The sequence below is a fragment of the Nomascus leucogenys genome, chromosome 14 (genome assembly GCF_006542625.1).
Source record: "Nomascus leucogenys isolate Asia chromosome 14, Asia_NLE_v1, whole genome shotgun sequence".
NCBI lineage: Eukaryota > Metazoa > Chordata > Mammalia > Primates > Hylobatidae > Nomascus > Nomascus leucogenys.
Genome location: NC_044394.1, coordinates 8,135,032 through 8,157,514, shown reverse-complemented (window position 1 = coordinate 8,157,514; position 22,483 = coordinate 8,135,032). Strand labels below are relative to the sequence as shown.

General features: G+C 46.2%; 1 protein-coding gene across 4 annotated transcripts in view; it reads left to right on the top strand.

Moving 5' to 3' along the window:
• TEX14 (testis expressed 14, intercellular bridge forming factor) overlaps positions 1-22,483 on the top strand; it is a 134,727-nt gene that overhangs the window by 31,803 nt on the left and 80,441 nt on the right. For 3 of the 4 annotated variants that reach the window (XM_003272318.3, XM_003272320.3, XM_003272319.3), the window contains exon 2: positions 6,760-6,896. In XM_003272318.3, coding sequence (XP_003272366.2) covers positions 6,761-6,896 — 136 coding nt within the window. In that variant the 5' untranslated portion in view covers position 6,760. Of the gene's footprint in view, positions 1-6,759; positions 6,897-10,485; positions 10,607-22,483 lie in introns of all 4 variants that reach the window. The other variant, XM_003272321.3, reaches the window with a different exon arrangement.

The window sequence follows — 22,483 nt, the reverse complement described above, 5'->3', positions numbered from 1 at the left end:
GAGACTTCAATGAGCCAATATTGTACCACTGCACTCCTGTCTGAGCGATAGAGACCCTATCTCAATGAAAAAGAAGAAAAAAAAAAATTCTTGGGTCTTCAGGTGAGAAGTTTATGTATCTCATCCTTTGTAGTTCAGTTTTCTTGTGCAGATAAATTTACCAGTTTGCTACGTTAGCCTTTTATTGTGGTGGGATGAATTGCTGAGGGTGGCTCAAGCCTGTAAAACCAGCACTTTGGGAGGCCGAGGCGGGTGGATCACTTGAAGTCAGGAGTTTGAGACCAGCCTGGCCAACGTGATGAAACCCTGTCTCTACTAAAAATGCAAAAAATTAGCCAGGCATGGTGGCGCACATCTGTAATCCCAGCTACTTTGGAGGCTGAAGCAGGAGAATCGCTTGAACCCAGGAGGCAGAGGTTGCAGTGAGCCGAAATCACACCACTGCACTCCAGCCAGTGAGCCGAAATCACACCACTGCACTCTAGCCCGGGTGACAGAGTGAGACTGTCTCAAAAAAAAAAAAAAAGCCGGTGCCCAGGTGGTACACACTGGTACAGGTGGTGCATGCCTGTAATCCCAGCTACTTGGGAGGCTGAGGCATGAGAAGTGTTACCACCCAAGGGTAACCACCTTGCCTGCTGCCTAGACAGAGCCAATTCATCAAGACAGGGGAACTGCAATAGAGAAAGAGTAATTCACGCAGAGCCAGCTGTGCGGGAGACCGGAGTTTTATTATTACTCAAATCAGTCTCGTGGAGCATTCGAGGGACAGAGTTTTTAAGGATAACTTGGTGAGTGAAGGGAAGCCAATGAGCCAGGAGTGCTAATTGGTCAGGGAAGAAATCATAGGGAAGAATCATAAGAAATCAAAGCTGTCTTCTTGTGCTGAGTCAGTTCCTAGGTGGGGACCCACAAGATCAGATGAGCCAGTTTATTGATCTGGGTGGTGCCAGCTGATCCATCAAGTGCAAGGTCTGCAAAATATATCAAGCACTAATCTTAGGAGGAGTTTAGGAAGGGGTCAGAATCTTGTAGCATCCAGCTGCATGACTCCTAAACCATAACTTCTAATCTTGTGGCTAATGTTAGTCCTACGAAGGCAATCTAGTCCCCAGAGAAGAAGGAGGTCTGCTTTGGGAAAAGGCTGTTGCCATCTTTGTTTAAACTATAAACTAAGTTTCTCTCAAAGTTAGTTCAGCCTACACCCAGGAATGAACAAGGACAGCTTGGAAGTTGGAAGCAAGATGGAGTTAGTTAAGTTAGATCTCTTTCACTGTCTCAGTCATAATTTTGCAAAGGCTGTTTCAATTGCTTGAACCCGGGAGGCAGAGGCTGCAGTGAGCCAAGATTGCACAACTGCACTCTAACTTGGGTGACAGAGCAAGACTCTGTCTTAGAAAAAAAAAAAAAAAGCATTTCCCATATTGTCCAGACAAAATTATAATATACACATGACAAAGACACGAACACCAGCTATTCCCCTCAGTATCTGAGTTTTAACCTGGCAAAAGAGACAAGAGGTTCCCTCTGAGTGAGGCCTGCTGAGCTTCTGCTAGTGATTCCTTCAGGATTCCACCCCCAACACACAAACAAGACAAGAACAGGCACAAGCCCTCACAAATCAGAATTCTAAAACCAGATTTGGGCCCAGCATGGTGGCTCATGCCTGTAATTCTAGCACTTTGGGAGGCTGAGGTAGGAGGATCACTTGAGCCCACGAGTTCGAGATCAGCCTGGGCAACATAGTGAGACCTCATCTCTATTTTTTAAAAATAATAAATAAATAAATAAATAAATAAATAAATATAAAACCAGATTTGGCCAGCATAGTGGCTCACACCTATAATCCCAGAACTTTGGGAGCCTGAGGCAGGAGGATTGTTTGAGGCCAGGAGTTGAAGACCAGCCTGGGCAATGTAGCAAGATCCCACCTCTAAAAACATTAAAATAAATAAAACCCAATTTTCTTTTTCTTTTTTTTTCCTCTTTTTTGAGATGGGAGTTTTGCTCAGTCACCCAGGCTGGAGTGCAATGGCATGATCTCGGCTCACTGCAACCTCCACCTCCCAGGTTCAAGTGATTCTTGTGCCTCAGCCTCTTGAGTAGCTGGGACTACAGGTGCTTGACACCATGCCTGGCCAATTTTTTTCTTTTTTCGAGGCAGAGTCCCTCTGTTGCCTATGCTGGAGCGCAGTGGTGTGATCTTGGCTCACTGCAACCTCCGCCTCCCAGGTTCAAGCGATTCTCCTGCCTCAGCCTCCTGAATAGCTGGGATTACAGGTGCCCACCACCACGCCTGGCTAATTTTTGTAGTTTTAGTAGAGATGGGGTTTCACCATGTTGGTCAGGCTGGTCTCGAACTCCAGACCTCGTGATCCACCCCCCCCCCACCCTCCCAAAGTGTTGGGATTACAGGCGTGAGCCACTGCGCCCAGCCTTTTTGTTTTTGTTTTGTTTTGTTTTGTTTTTTTGAGACAGAGTCTTGTTCTGTTGCCCAGGCTGGAGTGCAGTGGCATGATCTCGGCTCACTGCAACCTCCACCTTTTAGGTTCAAGCAATTGTCCTGTCTCAGCCTCCTGAGTAGCTGGGACTACAGGTGCCCGCCACCACACCCGGCTAATTTTTGTATTTTTAATACAGATGGGGATTTCACCATATCAGTCAAGCTGGTCTCGAACTCCTGACCTCAGGTAATCCACCTGCCTTGGCCTCCCAAAGTGTTGGGATTACAGGCGTAAGCCACTGTGCCCGGCTGCCTGGCTAATTTTTTGTAGAGACAGCATTTCGCCGTGTTGCCCAGGCTGGTCTCAAACCCGTGACCTCAGACGATCCACCTACCTCAGCCTCTCAAAGTGCTAGGCTTACAGGTGTGAGCCATCGCGCCCAACCAAAACCAGGTTTCTGAGCTGAGACCCGAAGGGCCCAGGAGTACTTCCCCAAAACAGTGCCCTTTAATAGGACCCTCGAAGAGTTTACAGGGCCTCTGAGGAGGCCAACAGATCAGGAGAAGGGAAAGGGAATATGGATTATGCTTGGGAATAATCATCAGAGACGTCTTTCAGAATCAGAAACCATTTCTCTGCTGCAAGCCAGCTTATGCGCCAAAGGTCGGCAATGCCCCTGCCTACAAGGGAGGTGCCAGACATGGCCCCTGGCTTAAAGGAGGGCTCGTCTCGGGGTGCCGAAATGTCAGGGTGTTCCAGGACAGAGTGAGGTCCGGCTGCTTGTTCTCACAGTCCAATAATGAGATCCAGACTGGGAAAGAAGGGAGTTTATTGGCCAGGTGCGGTGGCTCACTTCTGTAATCCCAGCACTTTGGGAGGCCGAGGCAGGCGGATCACCTGAGGTCAGGAGTTTGAGACCAGCTTGGCCAACATTGTGAAACCCCATCTCTACTAAAAATACAAACATTAGTCGCTGGGTGCGGTGGCTTATGCCTGTAATCCCAGCACTTTGGGAGGCAGAGGTGGGTGCATCATGAGGTTAAGAGATCAAGACCATCCTGGCCAACATGGTGAGAACCCATCTGTACTAAAAATGCAAAAATTAGCTGGGCATTGTGATGCATGCCTGTAGGCCTAGCTACTTGGGAGGCTGAGGCAGGAGAAACGCTTGAACCCAGGAGGTGGAGGTTGTAGTGAGCTGAGATTGCACCCCTGCACTCCAGCCTGGCGACAGAGCGAGACTCCTCAAAAAAAAAAAAAAAGAAAGAAAAACTTAGCTGGACGTGGTGGCAGGCGCCTGTAATCCCAGCTGCCCAGGAAACTGAGGCAGGAGAATGGCTGCACTTCAGCCATTCTCACCACCGCACTTCAGCCTGGGCAACAGAGCAAGACTCTGTCTCAGAAAAAAAAAAAAAAAAAAAAAAAGAAGGGACTTTATTTCTGCAACTGGTTACAGGGAGAAGGTTGGAGTAACTCACCAGACGAACTAAAAAAGTTAAAAGTTTTGGCCAGGCGCGGTGGCTCACGCCTATAATCCCAGCACTTTGGGAGGCCAAGGTGGGCAGATCACCTGAGGTCAGAAGTTTGAGACCACCCTGGCCAACATGGTGAAACTCCAACTCTATTAAAAAGACGAAAATTAGATGGTAATGATGGTGGGCACCTGTAATCCCAACTACTCAGGAGCCTGAGGCAGGAGAATCGTTTGAACCCGGGAGGCGGAGATTGCAGTGAGCTGAGATCGTGCCACTGCACTGCAGCCTGGGCGACAAAGCAAGACTCTGTCTCAAAAAAAAAAAAAAAAAAAAAAAGTTCAAGTTTTTTTTTTTTTTCCCCAAAGCTTATGTACATTCAAGGTCCATACCTATATGCGGGAGTGCACCTACAAGGTGGAATGTTTCATTCAATCTATATCTAATCTTTAACTAGGATCTAGGGTCTGGAAAGCTTTCTCTAGAGTCTTGGAAAGTTTCTTAATCTTAAGTGGTCCTTGGTACAAGGTGTATGTGTAAAAATGCTATTATTATTTGATAGACTTTAGGGCCTGAGAAAGGCCAGGTGGTGTCTTAATGGGTTTGTTTTCGCATTCCAGCCCCTGTAGTACTCAGGCACCAGTTTCTCCAATTCTTTTTATTTTATTTTTTTGAGATGGAGTCTCACTCTGTCGCCCAGGCTGGAGTGCAGTGGCGCAATCTCAGCTCACTGCAAGCTCCATCTCCCGGGTTCTCGCCATTTTCCCGCCTCAGTCTCCCGAGTAGCTGGGACTACAGGTACCCGCCACCATGCCTGGCTAATTTTTTGTATTTTTAGTAGAGACGGGGTTTCACCATTCACAGGATGGTAACAATCTCCTGACCTTGTGATCCGCCTGCCTCGGCCTCCCAGAGTGCTGGGATTATAGGCATGAGCCACCGTGCCCGGCCCAGTTTCTCCAATTATTTAATGTTTAACGCATGCATTCATCAAAATTATAGTAAAGGGTTAGTGGAACCAGACTATTCTGGCTGCTAATGGAAACCTGGACTGCCACAAAGGGGGCACTGAGCCATGGTTAAATGCCCACAAGAGGCATCTTTTCATAGGATCACTGCTAAATTATAATCCCACGTGGCAAGTCAGTATAGTGAAACACTGGGTTGCAGCAGAGAAAGAGGTTTAATCATAGGGCTGCAGAACAAGGAGATGGAAAGAAACCGCAAATGTCTCCCAAACGCATCCTTTTATAAGGAACCCACTCCTGCCATAACGACCTACTTCCTTTATAATGACAATAGCACTAATCAATTCATGAGAGTGGTGCCCCCGTGACCTAAACACATCTTAAAGGTTCTACCTCCCAACACCTCCATATTGGGGATCAAGTTTTTAACATATGAATTTTGGGGGACACATTCAAACCATAGCAGTATGTACACCACAGACACTTGATTGTAAGAATGATAGTCAGGTGTGGCTGCCACATTTGGAAAGTTAAAATTTCTCTGCATGGTTCTTATGCACAGTAACAGCTAACAACTACAGTGAACTTGTTTGGTGCCAGGTACTATGCTAAGCACTGTACACAAATTAGCTCCTTTGAAACTCTCAGACCAGGCGCCGTGGCTCACCCCTGTAATCCTAGCACTTTGGGAGGCTGAGGCAGGCGGATCACAAGGGCAAGAGATCAAGACCATCCTGTCCAACATGGTGAAACCTCGTCTCTACTAAAAATACAAAAAATTAGCTGGGCATGGTGGTGTGCACCTGTAGTCCCAGCTACTTGGGAGGCTGAGGCAGGAGGATTGCTTGAACCCAGGAGGCAGAGGTTGCAGTGAGCCAAGATCGTGCCACTGCACTCCAGCCTGACGACAGAGTGAGACTCTGTCACATACACAGAAAAAGAAACTCTCAGCAACCCTCTGCTTATTATTATCCCCATGTTACAGATGAAGAAATTGAGGCCTATCAATGTTAAATAATTTCTCCAAGGTCACACAGGGAGGTGACAGTGCCAAGACAGTTTCAGAGTCTGAACTGTGAACCCAAACCACTATGTTATACTATCTAGCTTTACATAATGACTGCATTTGTGTTATAACCTTTCAAAGTCAATACTCTCCAAGTTATCTTAATGACACAATAAACATGTGTATTTAGAATTTTACTTCCTAGAAGTCCTCACTTTTTCAGTCCTGGGAATTAGTGACAAATACTGTATTACTCTGTTCTTGTGCTGCTAATAAAGACATACCCGAGACTGGGTAATTTATAAAGGAAAGAGGTTTAATTGACTCATAGTTCTGCAGTGCTGGGGAGGCCTCAGGAAACTTACAATCATGGCAGATGGGAAGCAAACATGTCCTTCTTCACATGATGGCAGGAAGGAGAAGTACTGAGCAAAAGAAAGAAAAGCCCCTTATAAAACTATCAGATCTCATGAGAATTCACTTACTGGTCACAAGAACAGCATGAGGGTAACCGCCACCATGATTAAATTACCTCCCACTAGGTCCCTCCCATGACATTGTGGGGATTATGGGAAGTACAATTCAAGGTGAGATTTGGGTGGGGATATAGAGCCAAACCATATACGTTCAAATATATATATTTTTACTTGTCTCCTCACCATTCCTATATTCAACAGTATATTGAAGTTCTTTAATTTCAGCGATAACACTGAGGAAAAACATTAATCTCATAGAGTTTCAATAATTATTCCCCTAATCTTCATTATTAATGAAGATGGCTGGACAGGTTTCTAAATGTGAAAGAATTAAGTTGTTTCCTTGCATTTCTGGTTCAGTTAAAATAAGCATATTGCTTTCTTTTGGAACAGAATGTCTCAGGCTGTTCCTCTTCCAGTCCCCTGTCCTGTTCAACTTGGTACCTTAAGAAATGACTCCCTGGAAGCTCAGCTTCATCAGTATGTCAAACAAGGGAACTATGTGAAAGTGAAGAAAATTCTTAAGAAAGGTAAGCACCATGTTGAGATGGCAGATACACCTTGGTACGCATTTCTGAATAGCGTTCAGAGGAAAAGGAATGTCATAAAGCTATGAATGAGTCCTTGGGGAAATCCAGAAATTATATGTAGAAATTAGATGTTCTCTAGCAGTGCAGTCAAGAGAGGTGTTAAATCCTCATTTTGAGGATGTTTTGTGTTGGGGAACTACAAGCGCATCCAACTGCTACTGCTAGGCTCCTATGGTTTCTCTGAAGTCACCCACTTTTGATTCTGCCTGATTTCTTTCCTTCAAATCTGCTCCATCCATTGAGTTCTCTGACACCTGTGGTTGACTAAGGAGGCCAGTGTTCACAGCTGTCCCCTTCCTTGCTCCTTACTTCCACTTGGTGCCTTTTTTCTGGGGTTTTATTGCTGAAAGATACAGGCAGATGTGGCTCAATGGCTGAAGCAGTCTTCAAAAGAACCAACAAACATGCCATGTGAATTTGGTCTGAGAAAACAAACCAAAGAACCAACAAACAAAAACCCATATGCAAACAGAACCTTTTCTGGTGTTTGGCTTCTGTTTTTTTTTTTTTTTTTTTTTTTTTTTTTTTTTGAGACAGAGTCTCACTCTGTTGCCAAATGCAGTGCAGTAGCATGATCACAGCTCACTGCAGCCTTGACCTCCACGGGCTCAGGTGATTCTTCTGCCTCAGCTTCCCAAATAACTGGGACTATAGGCGTAAGCCACCATGCCTGGCTAATTTATGTGTTTTTTGTTTGTTTGTTTTTTGTAGAGATGCTTTCGCCATGTTGCCCAGGCTGGTCTAGAACTTCTGGGCTCAAGTGATCTGCCCACTTCAGCCTCTCAAAGTGCTAGGATTACAGGAGTGAACCCAGACCTGCTATTTTCAATGTGAGCAGAGGTCCTTCTGGATCCCCCCTCTCTTTTCTTAGTATTGAAGGGGAGGCTTCTGAAATTTCTCTTTGCTGATTTGTGGAATAGTCAGGGTGACCTGGTTTTTCTCCACTTGCTTCAACAGCATTCCTGAAGACGTCCAGAAGGGTAACCCCAATTTTCCACCTATCCCACTGAACAGTTCCTCATAAAGTTCTCATGGCTGGCACAGTGGATCCCACCTATCTGTAAACCCAGCACTTTGGGAGGCTGAGGCAGGAGAATTGCTTGAGGCCAGGAGTTCAAGACCAGTCTGAGACCAGTCTTGTGAGACCCTGTCTCTACAAAAAATAAAAAAATAAAAATCACTAGTTGGTACTACACACATGGTAGTGCATGCCTGTAGTCCACTACACCAGGAGGCTGAGGTGAGATCCTGTCTCAACAACAAAAAAATAAGTTCTCAAACCTTTGCATGTACTACCCATAGGGTCCATAGGTGAAGTAGCTCACAGTGAGCTCAATCATTTATGTGAAAGGTCCTGGGTTTTTTTTTTCCCCCTTCAAAATTTTGCATTTTACTCCATAACATATCCACATATGTTTTAAAATAAAACGTTGTAAAACTCTGCTTCTCAGGCCAGGCGTGGTGACTCACACCTGTAATCCCAGCACTTTGGGAGGCCAAGGGGGATGGATCATCTGAGGTCAGGATTTGAGACCTGCCTGGCCAACATGGTGAAACCCCATCTCTACTAAAAATAATTAGCCGGGCGTGGTGGCGGGCGCCTGTAATCCCAGCTACTTGGGAGGCTGAGGCAGGAGAATCGCTTGAACTCAGGAGGCAGAGGTTGCAGTGAGCCTAGATCGCACCATTGCACTCCAGCCTGGGCAACAAGAGTGAAACTCTGTCTCAGAAAAACAAAAACAAAAATAAAACTCTGGGCTGTGCACAGTGGTGCACACCTGTAATCCCAGCACTTTGGGATGCCAAGGGGGGTGGATCACCTGAGGTCAGGAGTTCGAGACAAGCCTGGCCAACATAGTGAAACCCCATCTCTACTAAAAATACAAAAATTAGCTGGGCGTGGTGGTGGGCACCTGTAGTCCCAGCTACTGAGGAGGCTGAGAGGTGGAGGTTGCAGTGAGGTGAGATCGTGCCACTGCACTCCAGCCTGGGGGACAGAGTGAGACTACTCTGTCTAAAAAATAAATAAATAAAAAATAAATAAAACTCTGTTTCTCACAGTGAATGGTGTGGATAGACAGTCAGTAGAAGTCATAGCATACCTATGTTGAACATCAATTTTTTTAGTGAACATCAGAGTATTATGACATTTATTATCTCCTAGACATCTCCTGAATATTCTGCATCTTCAAATGCTTGATATTCAGTTAGAGGAAGGGATGGGGTTAACAGGTGTACCTGGATGTAGAACAGGACTTCATCTGTGTGTGGGAATTCCATCTGAAGCCTCAGAGTGCAGAATAAGGGGTGATAAGTTCTCCCACAGTCTAATAGAGGGCTTCTTAGGAGATGCTTTAAATGATCCTTAGATTCTTTAAAAGGTATTCACAGGGCCAGGTGTGATGACTCACGCCTGTAATCCCAGCACTTTGGGAGGCTGAGGTGGGTGGATCACCTGAGGTCGGGAGTTTGAGACCAGCCTGGCCAACATGGTGAAACCCAGTCTCTACTAAAAATATAAAAATTACCTGGGTATGGTGGTGGGTGCCTGTAATCTCAGCTACTCGGGAGGCTGAGGCAGGAGAATCGCTTGAACCTGGGAGGCGGAGGTTGCAGTGAGCCGAGATTGCGCCATTGTACTCCTCCAGCCTGGGCAACAAGAGCAAAACTCCATCTCAAAGAAAAAAAAAAAAGGCTGGGCATGGTGGCTCACGCCTGTAATCCCAGCACTTTGGGAGGCTGAGGCGAGCGGATCACGAGGTCAGGAGATCGAGACCTCGGCTTGCAGTGAGCCGAGATTGTACCACTGCACTCCAGCCTGGGCAACAGAGCGAGACTCTGTCTCAAAAAAAAAAAGAAAAAGAAAAAAAGATATTCACAGGATTAGAAAGCTGTGGCTTTCCCTGTCCTTGCCAGTCTCAAGACAAGAGGCCCTTCAGGCAAACCTCAGAGAGAATTGTAGTGCTTGCAGGCAGGAGAGATGAGACCTGAGTCCCAGCCTGCTATACAGTTGAAATATGTCAGCCTACCCAAGCTGCCACCAAAGTGACACACCAAGAAGCTGCAGTGTTCCCTGGAGTTGAGGAGGCAAGAAGACTGCTATCTGTCTCCTACTTGGAGCAGTCCTTGATGGGTGGGTGAGCATAGGAGGCTAACAGTAATTAGTCACACTTGCACCAGTTGGTGAGCATAGGAGGCTAGCAGTAAATAGTCACACTTGCACAAGTAGACTCCACAGTGGGTAACTGAGCCATCTAAGGGGATTCTACCTGTGAAGGAAGAAAGGATCTCAACAGAGAGGCTGCAGGTAGGGCTCTAGAGGGAGGGAGCTGAGTGGTGGGCAAGAAGTCAGAAGAGAGCACTGGCCTGTGTGGGGTTCTGCAGAGTGTGGTGGAGGCACTTGAAGGACCCACTAGCACCTTCCACAAAAGGACAGGCTTTAGGATAAAGCCAGAAGCTACAGGGGGCATCAGCTGAGTATGAAGGCCATTGCCTCTTTTTGTCTCATTGGTTCTCCCCCTTGCCTCAGCTCTGGAATTGCCACAAACAGGGTTGAGATCAGAGGAAGAGTGGAGAAGCAAGGAGGAGAATTAACAGAGCATTCCTGCATCCTGCAGTGCGGAGGAGGGAAGAAATTGGAATTGGCCTGGGTACGGTGGCTCATGCGTGTAGTCCCCAGCACTTTGGGAGGCCTAGGCAGGTGGATTTCTTGAGCTCAGGAGTTTGGGAATAGCCTGGCCAACATGGTGAAACCCCGTCTCTACTAAAAATACAAAAATTAGCTGGACTTGGTGGCACATGCCTGTAGTCCCAGCTACTTGGGAGGCTGAGGCAGGAGAATTGGTTGAACTCGGGAGGTGGAGGATGCAGTGAGCCAGCCGAGATGGTGCCATCGCACTCCAGCCTGGGAAACAAGAGCGAAACTCTGTCTAAAAAAAAAAAAAGAGTGTGCTTCAGGGGAAAGTTGTCTCCTGATTATATCCTACTCAGTTTAGCTCATTCAGAAAACCGATTGTTACAGATTATGACTGTGCCCTTTGGGACCATAATCCAAAAGAAGAAACAGATATAAGTTGGGAGCTGAAGTGTACTGACAAGGGCAGGAAGTGAAGTGAGCACACAAGATTCATCTGAGCCTCCTTGTCTATGGGGTAATCAAGAGAAACTTCTCAGAAGAAGTGTTGTTTAGGCCAGGACCTCAAGGAAGAAGAGGAGTTGACCAAGCGGGGTGCCATGGCACACACCTGTAGTCCTAGCTACTTGAAGACTGAGGTGGGAGAATCACTTGACCCCAGGAGTCCAACCTGGGCAACATAGTGAGATTCCATCTCTGAAAAAAATGAAAACAAAAAGAAAAGGAGTTGATCAGGCAGGAGTTGTGCTCTGAGGATGGAGAGGAGCTAGAAAAGAAAAGGGTCTGGTTGACATGAGTTGAGGGGAAAACCAATGGGGTGGAGAGAGAGAGAGAGATGTGAGATGAAACTGACAAGGGAGGCCTGGGCTGGACCAGTCAGAGCCTTGTGGGCTATTGGAAGGATTTTGGTTCGATTTAAGAATTCCCATTTTATATTGTTTTGTGTTTTACCCTCTGTTTTTTGTTTCTTCTCTTTCCTGCCTTCTTTTGTGTTAATGAAATATGTTTTAGAATTCCATTTTAACTTATAATAGGGATTGGCTTTTAAGCTATACCTCTTTACATTGTTTTTTCAGTGGTTGCTTTAGTTATTTCAGTACAGTTCACACTACTTCTCTGTGGGTTCCACATTTGTGGATTCAACCAACCAAGCATCAAAAATATTAGGAAAAAGGAAACAATTAAAAAATAACAGTACAATAAAAAATACAAACAAAAATGAAGACTAACAACTATTAACATAGCATTTACATTGTACTAGATATTATAAATAATCTAGAGATGATTTAAAACATACAGGAAGATTAGATAGGTACATAGATAGATAGATACATAGATAGATTATATGCAAATACTATGTTATTATATATAAGGGACTTGAGCATCTTTGGATTTTACTGGTATGGGAGGGTCCTGAAACCAGTTCCCCATGGGTACCAAGGGATGACTGTCTGTATCTTTAACTTTTAACAGTTTACTTACAGTTAATAATGTGCCACTTCACATAAAAGATGCAACCTTATAGGTTCATTTCTCCCCTTCTCTTATCCTTTATATTATAGAAGCCGTAGGCTGGGCAGGGTGGCTCATGCCTGTAATCTCAGCACTTTGGGAGGCCGAGGTGGGCAGATCACGAGGTCAGGAGATCAAGACCATCCCGGCTAACACAGTGAAACCCCGTCTCTGCTAAAAATACAAAAAATTAGCCGGGTGCGGTGGCAGGCGCCTGTAGTCCCAGCTACTCGGGAGGCTGAGGCAGGAGAATGGCTTGAACCCGGGAGGCGGAGCTTGCAGTGAGCTGAGATTGCGCCATTGCACTCCAGCCTGGGCAACAGAGCGAGACTCTGTCTCAAAACAAAACAAAAAAAATTATAGAAGCCATACTATATCTATGAGTTATGAATCCTACAATATAATTTTATAATTTTGTTATAAAGACTAATATAGGCTGGGCACGGTGGCTCACGCCTGTAATCCCAGCAGTTTGGGAGGCCAAGGCGGGTGGAGCATTTGAGGTCAGGAGTTGGAGACCATCTTGGCCAACATGGTGAAATCTCGTGTCTACTAAAAATGCAAAAAAATTAGCTGGATATGGTGGTGCGGGCCTGTAGTCCCAGCTACTCTGGAGGCTGAGGCAAGAGAATCACTTGAACCTGGGAGGTGGAGGTTGCAGTGAGCTGAGATCACGCCACTGCACTCCAGCCTGGGTGACAGAGCAAGACTCCATCTCAAAAGAAAAAAAAATGTTAAAAAAAGAATACAACTCAAGAACAGCCAAGGCTAGGCACAGTGGCGCCTACGCCTGTAATCCTAGCACTTTGGGAGCCCGAGGCAGGTGGATCACCTGAGGTCAGGAGTTCGAGACCAGCCTGGCCAACATGGTGAAACCCCGTCTCTACTAAAAATTCAAACATTAGCCAGGCGTGGTGGCGGGCGCCTATAGTCCCATAATCCCAGCTACTTGGGAGGCTGAGGCAGGAGAATCACTTGAACCCGGCGGGGCGGAGGTTGCAGTGAGCTGAGATCTTGCCACTCTAGCCTGGGCAAAAGAGCGAAACTCCGTCAGAAAAAAAAAAAAAAGGCCAGGCACAGTGGCTCACACCTATAATCCTAGCACTTCGAGAGGCCGAGGTGGGTGTATCACCTGAGGTCAGAAGTTCAAGACCAGCTTGACAGCTTGACTAACATGGTGAAACCCCTTCTCCACAAAAATACAAAAACTAGCTAGGTGTGGTGGCATGCACCTGTAATCCCAGCTACTTGGGAGGCCGAGGTGGAAAAAGTGCTTGAACCTAGAAGACTGATTTTGCAGCGAGCCGAGATCGTGCCTTTGCACTCCAGCCTGGGCGACAGAGCGAGATTCCGTCTCAAAAAAACAAAAACAAAAACAGCCAAAAGTAAGAGATACCCAGGGTTTTGTGTAGGTGTAGGGGGAGGGGCTTCCATTCCCTCTGGTGGCACTCCACCCTCCCAGTTCTTCAGTGTGTTCACCATCCCAGAAGCTCTCCAAACCCTATTTATGGATTTTTATGGAGGCCTCATTATGTAGGCATGATTGATTAAATCATTGGTCATTGGTGATTAAACTCAATCTCCAGCCCCTCTCCTCTCCCTAGAGGTTAACGGGTAAGGTATTAAAGGTCCCAAACCTCTATCATAGCTTGGTCTTTCTGGTGACCTACCTCCATCATGTAACACAGGTATGAATAGATTTGCATTTCCAAATGGCTGCTCTGGCTGCAGGAGGCTATGAGGTGTGTGGGGGGAGGGAGAAAACAGTAAGATGACTTAGGCTTCATTTTTTTTTTTTTTTTTGAGACAGAGTCTTGCTCTGTTGCCCAGGCTGGTGGACTGAAGTGGCGCAATCTCGGCTCACTGCAACCTCCACCTCCTGGGTTCAAGCGATTCTCCTGCCTCAGCCTCCCTATTAGCTGGGATTACAGGCATGCATCACCACACCTGGCTAATTTTTGTGTTTTTTTAGTAGAGATAGGGTTTCACCAGTTTGGCCAGACTAGTCTCAAACTCCTGACCTCAGGTGATCCGCCTGCCTCGGCTTCCCAAAGTGCTGAGATAACAGTTGTAAGCCACCGTGCTCGGCCCTAGGTTACTTTTTTTTCATTTTTGAGACAGGGTCTCACTATGTTGCCCCAGACTGGACTTGAACTCCTGGGCTTAAGTGGTCCTCTCGCATAGATGGGAGGACAGACTCACGTGCCACTGCAGCTATAGGCTAGGTTTTTGTTTTGAGCAACGTGGTTGAAAGTGATAAAAGAGAAATACGTTTGGGAGGAAGCTGATCTAACTCAGCTTGGGTAGGCTGTATTTGAGATATCTGTGATTCACCTAAATGCAATGTCAAGTAGAAGCTGGATATCTGAGCCAGAAGCTCAGAGGAGTGATCTGGACTGCACAGACATATTTTGAAACCAAGGATAGGCAAGAAAAGGCCAGGAACCCTGCTGACAGGTACCTCACTGTCTTACATACAAGCCAGCTTTATTGAGGGAGGAGTAGAATAAGAAGGAAGGGAAAACCAGGTTGTTCCCAACAGTAGCAGGGCTTGAGGGAAGGAACAATACATTCACGAATTCATTATTCATTCAGTTAGTCAGCATTTACTGGGCATCTGCTGTGCCAGGCAATGTGCTGGAGATACGGAGATAAATAAGACATATTTCTACTTTTAAAGAGCTCACAGTTTAGTAAGGGGAAGTAAATGTATTTGGAACAGAGTGAGCTATGTAGAGGCCCATACAAGGATGATTAGGGACACAAAACTCATAGTGGTCAGTGTTATTTGTGGAGGTCAAGGAAGGCTTCAAGTAGAGGTGACGTGAGCTAAGTTAGAATGTCCTGGAGTGATGGTCACACCCATGTGAAGTTGGAGAAACTGCTCAGAGGAGGCCAAGGGATGGATGGTGAGAGGTTTCCAGAAAGATTGGAGGAATGGAGAATGGAAGACAGATATAGAAGGGCCCAGACCAGAGATAGGACCCTTGGATGAAAGTGACTGGAAAGTACTTTATAAATTCAAAATATACTAGGTGGGAGGCTGAGGCAGGAGAATCACTTGAACCCGGGAGGCAGAAGTTGCAGTGAGCCCAGATTGTGCCATTACATTCCAGCCTGGGCAACAAGAGCAAAACTCCATCCAAAAAAAAAAAAAAAAAAAAAATATATATATATATGGAATTGCTCTGAACCCAAAAGATATGTCCCAGACCTGGCCAGATTGCCCCAACGCTGTCCCTTTTTCTGAAAAAATTAAGTACGGAGCATTTGGCAGTCTCTAAAGAGAGCTGTCTGAGGAGATTCTATTAGGAGAGGCGGTTGAATAAGAAGACTGACTGCTAAGCATCTTTACAACCTGATGGTCATATTTGTGATGCTGCTATAATGCAATTAAAAGTGTGGTTGATTAGAACACTGTACCCTGCGAATGTCCATGTGACCCTGTGCTTCCTGGCAGGAAATTTACAGCAGGAAGTTAAGTGACTAAAACAATTGCACATCATCATATCTGAGATGTGTTAACTGAGGTGAAATTGGGGGCTAACTTTTCCTAGAAGTAAATGGGTAGGCTTCCTCAGGGATTTAGAAGCCAGGAAGATGAGTCATTCAGACTGAACTTTGAGAGATGATGTATTTAATGCTTCATTAGAGAAATGAATTGATTGGAGACTAGACTTCTGAAGAAGACCCCTTCAGCTTACCAGAAAGAACAGGGACTTGATTTAGTGCCAGACAGGCTTAGGTTCCAACTGTGGTTCCTTCAGCAGTGTGACAGATGCTATACCCGGCATCTATGAAAGGAGAAATAATCAACTATTCTCCTTCAGCTGTTTAAAGGATTAAATGAGATAATGGATTAAAACATCTATCACTTGGCTGGGCGCAGTGGCTCACGCCTGTAATCCCAGCACTTTGGGAGGCTGAGGCAGGCAGATCACAAGGTCAGGATTTAGAGACCAGGCTGGCCAACATGGAGAAACCCTGTCTCTACTAAAAATACAAAAATTAACTGGGTGTGGTGGTGCATACCTATAATCCCAGCTGTTCAGGAGGCCAAGGCAGGAGAATCACTTGAATCTGGGAATGGGAGGTTGCAGTCAGCAGAGATCAAGCTGCTGCACTCCAGCCTGGAGAGAATGAGACTCCATTTCAAAAAAAAAAAAAATAATAATAATAATAAATAAAAGAGAAAGAAAGAAAAGAATGGCTACTCCATGGGCACAGCAGCCTGGTTGGCTACTTTGTTTTGTTTTGTTTTGAGATAAGAGTTTCACTCTTGTTGCCCAGACTGGAGTGCAATGGCCAATCTCGGCTCACTGCAACCTCCTCCTCCCAGGTTCAAGCTATTCTCCTGCCTCAGCCTCCCAAGTAGGTGGGATTACAGGCATGTGCCACCACGCCCGGCTAATTTTGTATTTTTAGTAGAGATGGGGTTTCTCCATATTGGTCAGGCTGGTCTCGAACTCCCCACCTCAGGTGATCTTCCCACCTCGGCCTCCCAAAGTGCTAGGATTATAGGCGTGAGCCACTGCTCCCAGCCACCTGACTGGCTACTTTTTAATCATTCAAGTCTTGGCTTAAATAACCTTTGAGTGGTTAGGGAAACCCTCTCCTTCCCTAACCTCTCAAATCTAAAGTAACCACTGATGGGCAGGGTATGGTGGCTCATGCCTGTAATCCCAGCACTTTGGGAGGCTGAGGCTGGTGGATCAGTTGAGCTGAGAAGGTTGAGACAAGCCTGGGCAATGCGGTAAAACCTTGTCTCTACAAAAAATAAAAAAATTATCCGGACTTGGTGGCTCACACCTGTAGCCCCAGCTACTCGAGAGGCTGAGGTGGGAGGATGGCTTGAGCCCGGGAGGTAGAGGTTGCATTGAGCTGAGATTGCACCACTGTACTGCAGCCTGGGTGTCAGAGCAAGACCGTCTCAATAAATAAATAAATAAATAGCCACCAAGTCTCTCTGTTTCAACAATGTTATAATTCTCTACATGCCTCATTATTTATCATTCTCTTGTGCACTTGTTTCTCTCTGTCACACACACACACACACACACACACACACACACACACACACACTAGAAGGTAAGCTCTGCGTGTGAGTAGGAGCTTTTACTTACTTTATTCTGTCGCTATATGCCCAATTCCTAGAAATAGTGCTTAGCATGTAGAAAAACTGGATAGTGGTTAAGATAATAAGCTCTGGCACCTGACATACCAGCTCTGTTTCAAAACTGTGTGACCTTAAGCAAGTTACCTAATCTTGCTGTGTGTCAGTTTATCCATCTATAAAGCTGGGATCATTACTAATAGTACTTATCTCATATGACGCTGGGAACATGTCAAGACCTCAGTAAATAGTAGCTAATACCTTTTTTTTTTTTTTTTTTTTTTTGGAGACAGAGTCTTGCTGTGTCACCCAGGCTGGAGTGCAGTGGCTCAATCTGGGCTCACTGCAACCTCAGTCTCCTGGGTTCAAGTGTTTCTCATGCCTCAGCCTCCCTAGTAGCTGGGACTACAGGCAAGTGCCATCACACCTGGCTAATTTTTGTATTTTTAGTAGAGACAGGGTTTCACCATGTTGGCCAGGCTGGTCTCAAACTCCTGACCTCAGGTGATCCACCCGCCTCGGCCTACCAAAGTGCTGGGATTACAGGAGTGAGCCACCGTGATCGGCCAGTAGCTATTACCATTATATATACCAGCATTCAAATATTTGTTCAGAGAAGAAATGACGTCAAATTCACCAAACATCTTTATCTTAAAAATTTAAGAAGTGTGAACTGGTGGTGCAAACATTTGGCATAAGAACCAGAGTTCTTTTTCTTAAACGCTGGGTCTCAGTCACCCTGTTCCCTTTCCTGCCACAGTCATGGTGACCTGACCCTAGCGTTTGAAAGTCAAACCCTTAGGATAGTTGTGAGCAACTGCTGAGATTAACCAGTTACCGGATCCAGCCTGATTCTAGCAGAGGCAAAGGCCCGCCCTTTCCTTAAACTGTTTGGGACCAGGCACCTTTTTTTTTTTTTTTTTTTTTTTTTTTTTGAGATGGAGTCTCGCTGTCGCCCAGGTTGGAGTGCAGTGGCGCAATCTCGTCTCACTGCAGGCTCCGCCTCCTGGGTTCACACCATTCTCCTGCCTCAGCCTCCCTAGTAGCTGGGACTACAGGCACCTGCCACCTCGCCCCGCTAATTTTTTGTATTTTTAGTAGAGACGGGGTTTCACCGTGTTAGCCAGGATGGTCTCGATCTCCTGACCTCGTGATCCGCCCGCCTCGGCCTCCCAAAGTGCTGGGATTACAGGCGTGAGCCACCGCGCCCGGCCAAAATACCTTGTAATATATCTTTACAGGCCAGGCGCGGTGGCTCACACCTGTAATCCCAGCACTTCTGGGAGGCTGAGGTGGGTGGATCATGAGATCAGGAGTTCGAGATCAGCCTGACCAACATAGTGAAACCCCATCTCTATTAAAAATACAAAAATTAGCCGGGTGTGGTGGCAGGCACCTGTAATCCCAGCCACTCAGGAGGCTGAGGCAGGAGAATTGGTTGAACCTGGGAGGCAGAGGTTGCAGTGAGCCGAGATCGCACCACTGCACTCCAGCCTGGGTGACAGAGCGAGACTCCATCTCAAAAGGAAAAAAAAAAAAAAAAAAAAGCAGTAGGTTGTAAACCTATACTTCTTATGATTGACTATACGTCGGGTGTTCCCACAACCCACTCCCCAGTTTCGATTAATTTGCTAGAGTGGCTCATAGAACTCAGGGAAACACTTTACTTAGGTTTACCCATTTATTGTAAAGATATCACAAAAGATACAGATGAGCAACTGAATGGAAGAGATGTCTAGGGCAAGGCATGTTGGAAAAAGTTTGGTGATTCCATGCCTTCCCTGGCCCACCCTCCAGGAAGCTCTCCATGTTCAGCTATTCAGAAGCTTCCCAACCCAGTCCTTTTGGGTTGTTATGGAAACTTCATTACATAGGTATGGTAGATTAAATCACTAGCCATTGGTGATCAATTTAACCTTCAGCCCCTCTCTCCTCCCCAGAGGTTGGAGGTCAGGGCTAAGAGTCCCAACCCTGTCATCATGCTTTGGTCTTTCCAGTGACCAGCGGTCATCCTGATGCTATTTGGTTGGCCCCAGCCACTAGCTACAGTCAGCATCAGCATACAAAAGATACTCATCATTCCAGAGGTTCAAAGAGTTTTAGAAGCTCTATGTCAGGAAGCAGGCATGAAGACCAAATATATATTTCTTGATTTCTTTTTTTTTGAGACAAGAGTCTTGCTCTGTCACCCAGGCTGGAGTGCAATGGCATGCTCACTGCAACCTCTGCCTCTTGGGCTTCAAGCAATTCTCATGGCTCAGCCTCCCAAGTAGCTGGGATTACAGGCGCCCACCACCATGCCCAACTAATTTTTGTATTTTTAGTAGAGACGGGGGTTTCACCATGTTCGCCAGATGGGTCTCGAACTCCTGACCTCAAGTGATCCACCTGCTTCTGCCTCCCAAAGTGCTGGGATTACAGGCGTGAGCCACCAAGCCCGGCCCCAAATAAATCTTTTTTTTTTTTTTTTTTTTTTTTTTTTTTTTTTTTTTTTTGAGACAGAGTCTAACTCTGTCGCCCAGGCTGGAGTGTAGTGGCACGATCTCAGCTCACTGCAACCTCTGCCTCCCGAGTTCAAGAAATTCTCGTGCCTCAGCCTCCCAAGTAGCTGGGACTACAGGCACATGCCACCATGCCCCACTAATTTGTGTAATTTTAGTAGAGACAGGGTTTCACCATATTGGTCAGGCTGGTCTGAAACTCCTGACCTCGGGTGATCCACCCTCCTTGGCCTCCCAAAGTGCTGGGATGACAGGCATGAGCCACCACACCCGGCCCCAAATACATACTTCACAATATCACAGAGACAGTGGTATAGTGCATGGACTTTAGAACCAGACTGGTTTGTGACCTCTGGCAAATTGATCTCTCTCCATTTCTCCATCTACAAAACAGTGATAATAATAGTTTCTTCTTCTTGTACAGTTGTGAGGATTAAGGGAATTAAAAGAATGGTGCCTGGCACACATTATTGTTAATATCAGATACTACCTCCTAGAAGGCCCACAGGTTAGGTGACTGACCCATCTGGAGGCCCTGGGCTAATGAGGGTGGTATTAGGATGTCAACATTTGAATCCAGGTCTTTTAACCTTTTTGGTCAGTCTTTGTGCCATGTCATAGCTGCCTCTGGTCACTTCTTGTGGGACTGTTTTTAGTTACCATTATAGCAGCCACAACATGGGTACAATGCTGGCTTAAATAATTATTTGTTGAATGAATAAGTGTTATTTTTTCTTAGGAAGTCTCCAAAGGGCATATTTGCTTAAGTTGTAGGGACAGAGGTTTTCACCTATTTTTCTTTTCTGCCACCTGTATCCCCTCAAGATTTGTTGCTCCGTGCCTTCCCCTAAGTGTTTTCTGATCCTTAGAGAAGCCCTTGGGGCGCAGTGGCTCACGCCTGTAATCCTAACACTTTGAGAGGCTGAGGTGGGTGGATCACCTGAGGTTGGGAGTTCACGACCAGCCTGGCCAACATGGTGAAACCTGTCTCTACTAAAAATACAAAAATTAGCCAGGCGTAGTGGCAGCCGCCTGTGATCCCAGCTACTGGGGAGGCTGAGGCAGGAGAATCGCTTCAACCCGCTGGAGGTTATGGTGAGGCTGGAGGTTGTGGTGAGCCAAGATCGCACCACTGCACTCCAGCCTGGGTGACAGAGACTTTGTCTCAAAAACAAAAACAAAACAAAACAAAAAACAAAAAGAAGCCCTTGGGGGCTGGGCGCGGTGGCTCACGCCTGTAATCCCAGCACTTTCGGAGGCCGAGGCAGGTGGATCACTTGAGGTCAGGAGTTTCAGACCAGCCTGGCCAACATGGTGAAACCCCATATCTACTAAAAATACAAAAATTAGCTGGGCATGGTGATGCATGCCTGTAATCGCAGCTACTCAGGAGGCTGAGGCAGGAGAATCACTTGAACCTCGGAGGCAGAGGATGCAGTGGGCCAAGATCATGCCACTGTACTCCAGCATGGGCTACAGAGTGAGACTCTGTCTCAAAAAAAAAAAAAAGAAGCCCTTGGAGGCCTTGGTTGATTTAATTTTTTGCCTCCTGAGCCCTGGGAGGGGCTTCCCTTGACTGTAATTTCTTCTTGTCAATAACTATAAATAGTTTGAGATTTGATAAATTAGACTGCTACATGTATATGGATGAGATTCTTAGGGTCATAGACGAATGATGGTTTATTACTCATAGCAACAGCAGCAGCCAGAATATCAGCATTTTTTCCTTTTAACTTTTTTTTTTGAGACAGAGCTTTGCTTTGTCAACCCAGGCTGGAGTGCAATGTTGAGATCTCAGCTCACTGCAACTTCTACCTTCTGGGTTCCAGCAATTCTCCTCCCTCAGCCTCCCGTGTAGCTAGTATTACAGGCGCCCGCCACCATGCCTGTCTACTTTTTGTAGTTTTAGTAAAGGCGGAGTTTTACCATGTTGGCCAGGCTGGTCTCGAACTCCTGACCTCAGGTGATCTGCCTGCCTCGGCCTCCCAAAGTGCTGGGATTACAGGCATGAGCCACCACACCCGGCTGGAGACATTATTTTTATTATACTGGATGGTAAGCATGTATTCACTTTGCTATGAATGTACATACTATCTGCCTTCCAAACTTTATTATACAAATACCTTCAAAGAGGTGCCCTGAACAGGTCAGTGCCTTGCCCCCATGACATGTGTAACTCTGAGAGATCCATGTAGAATTGTCCTTTTACTGTTCTCTGCTGCTCTTCTCTACTCTTAGGCTGGCTTGTGTTGGGCAGATAAGTGAACAAGGCACTGAAGATAGGGGAGATACACTGGGCAGTTCCTACCTTCTAGTGTAGGAGAGACAGTCTGGTAGAGGACACAGACATACCACAAATATTTGTAACACAGCAAGTCCTGAGCAGTAAGACATGTGAACCCCTCCAGTACTGCTCTCACCATGAATACTGTTTCTTTTTCTTTCTTTTTTTTTTTTTTTATTTGAGACAGGGTCTCACTCTGTTGCCCAAGTTGGAGTGCAGTGGCACAATCTCAGCTCACTGCAACCTCCACCTCTCGGGTTCAAGCAAACCTTCTGCCTCAGCCTCCTGAGTAGCTGGCATTACAGGCATGTGCCACCAAGCCCAGCTAATTTTTGTGTATTTTTGTATTTTTAGTAGAGACAGGATTTCACCATGTTGGCCAGGCTGGTCTTGAACTCTTGGCCTCAAGTGATCCACCCACCTCAGCTTCCCAAAGTGCCGGGATTACAGGCGTGAGCCCCCACACCCAGCCCAATTTCTTCT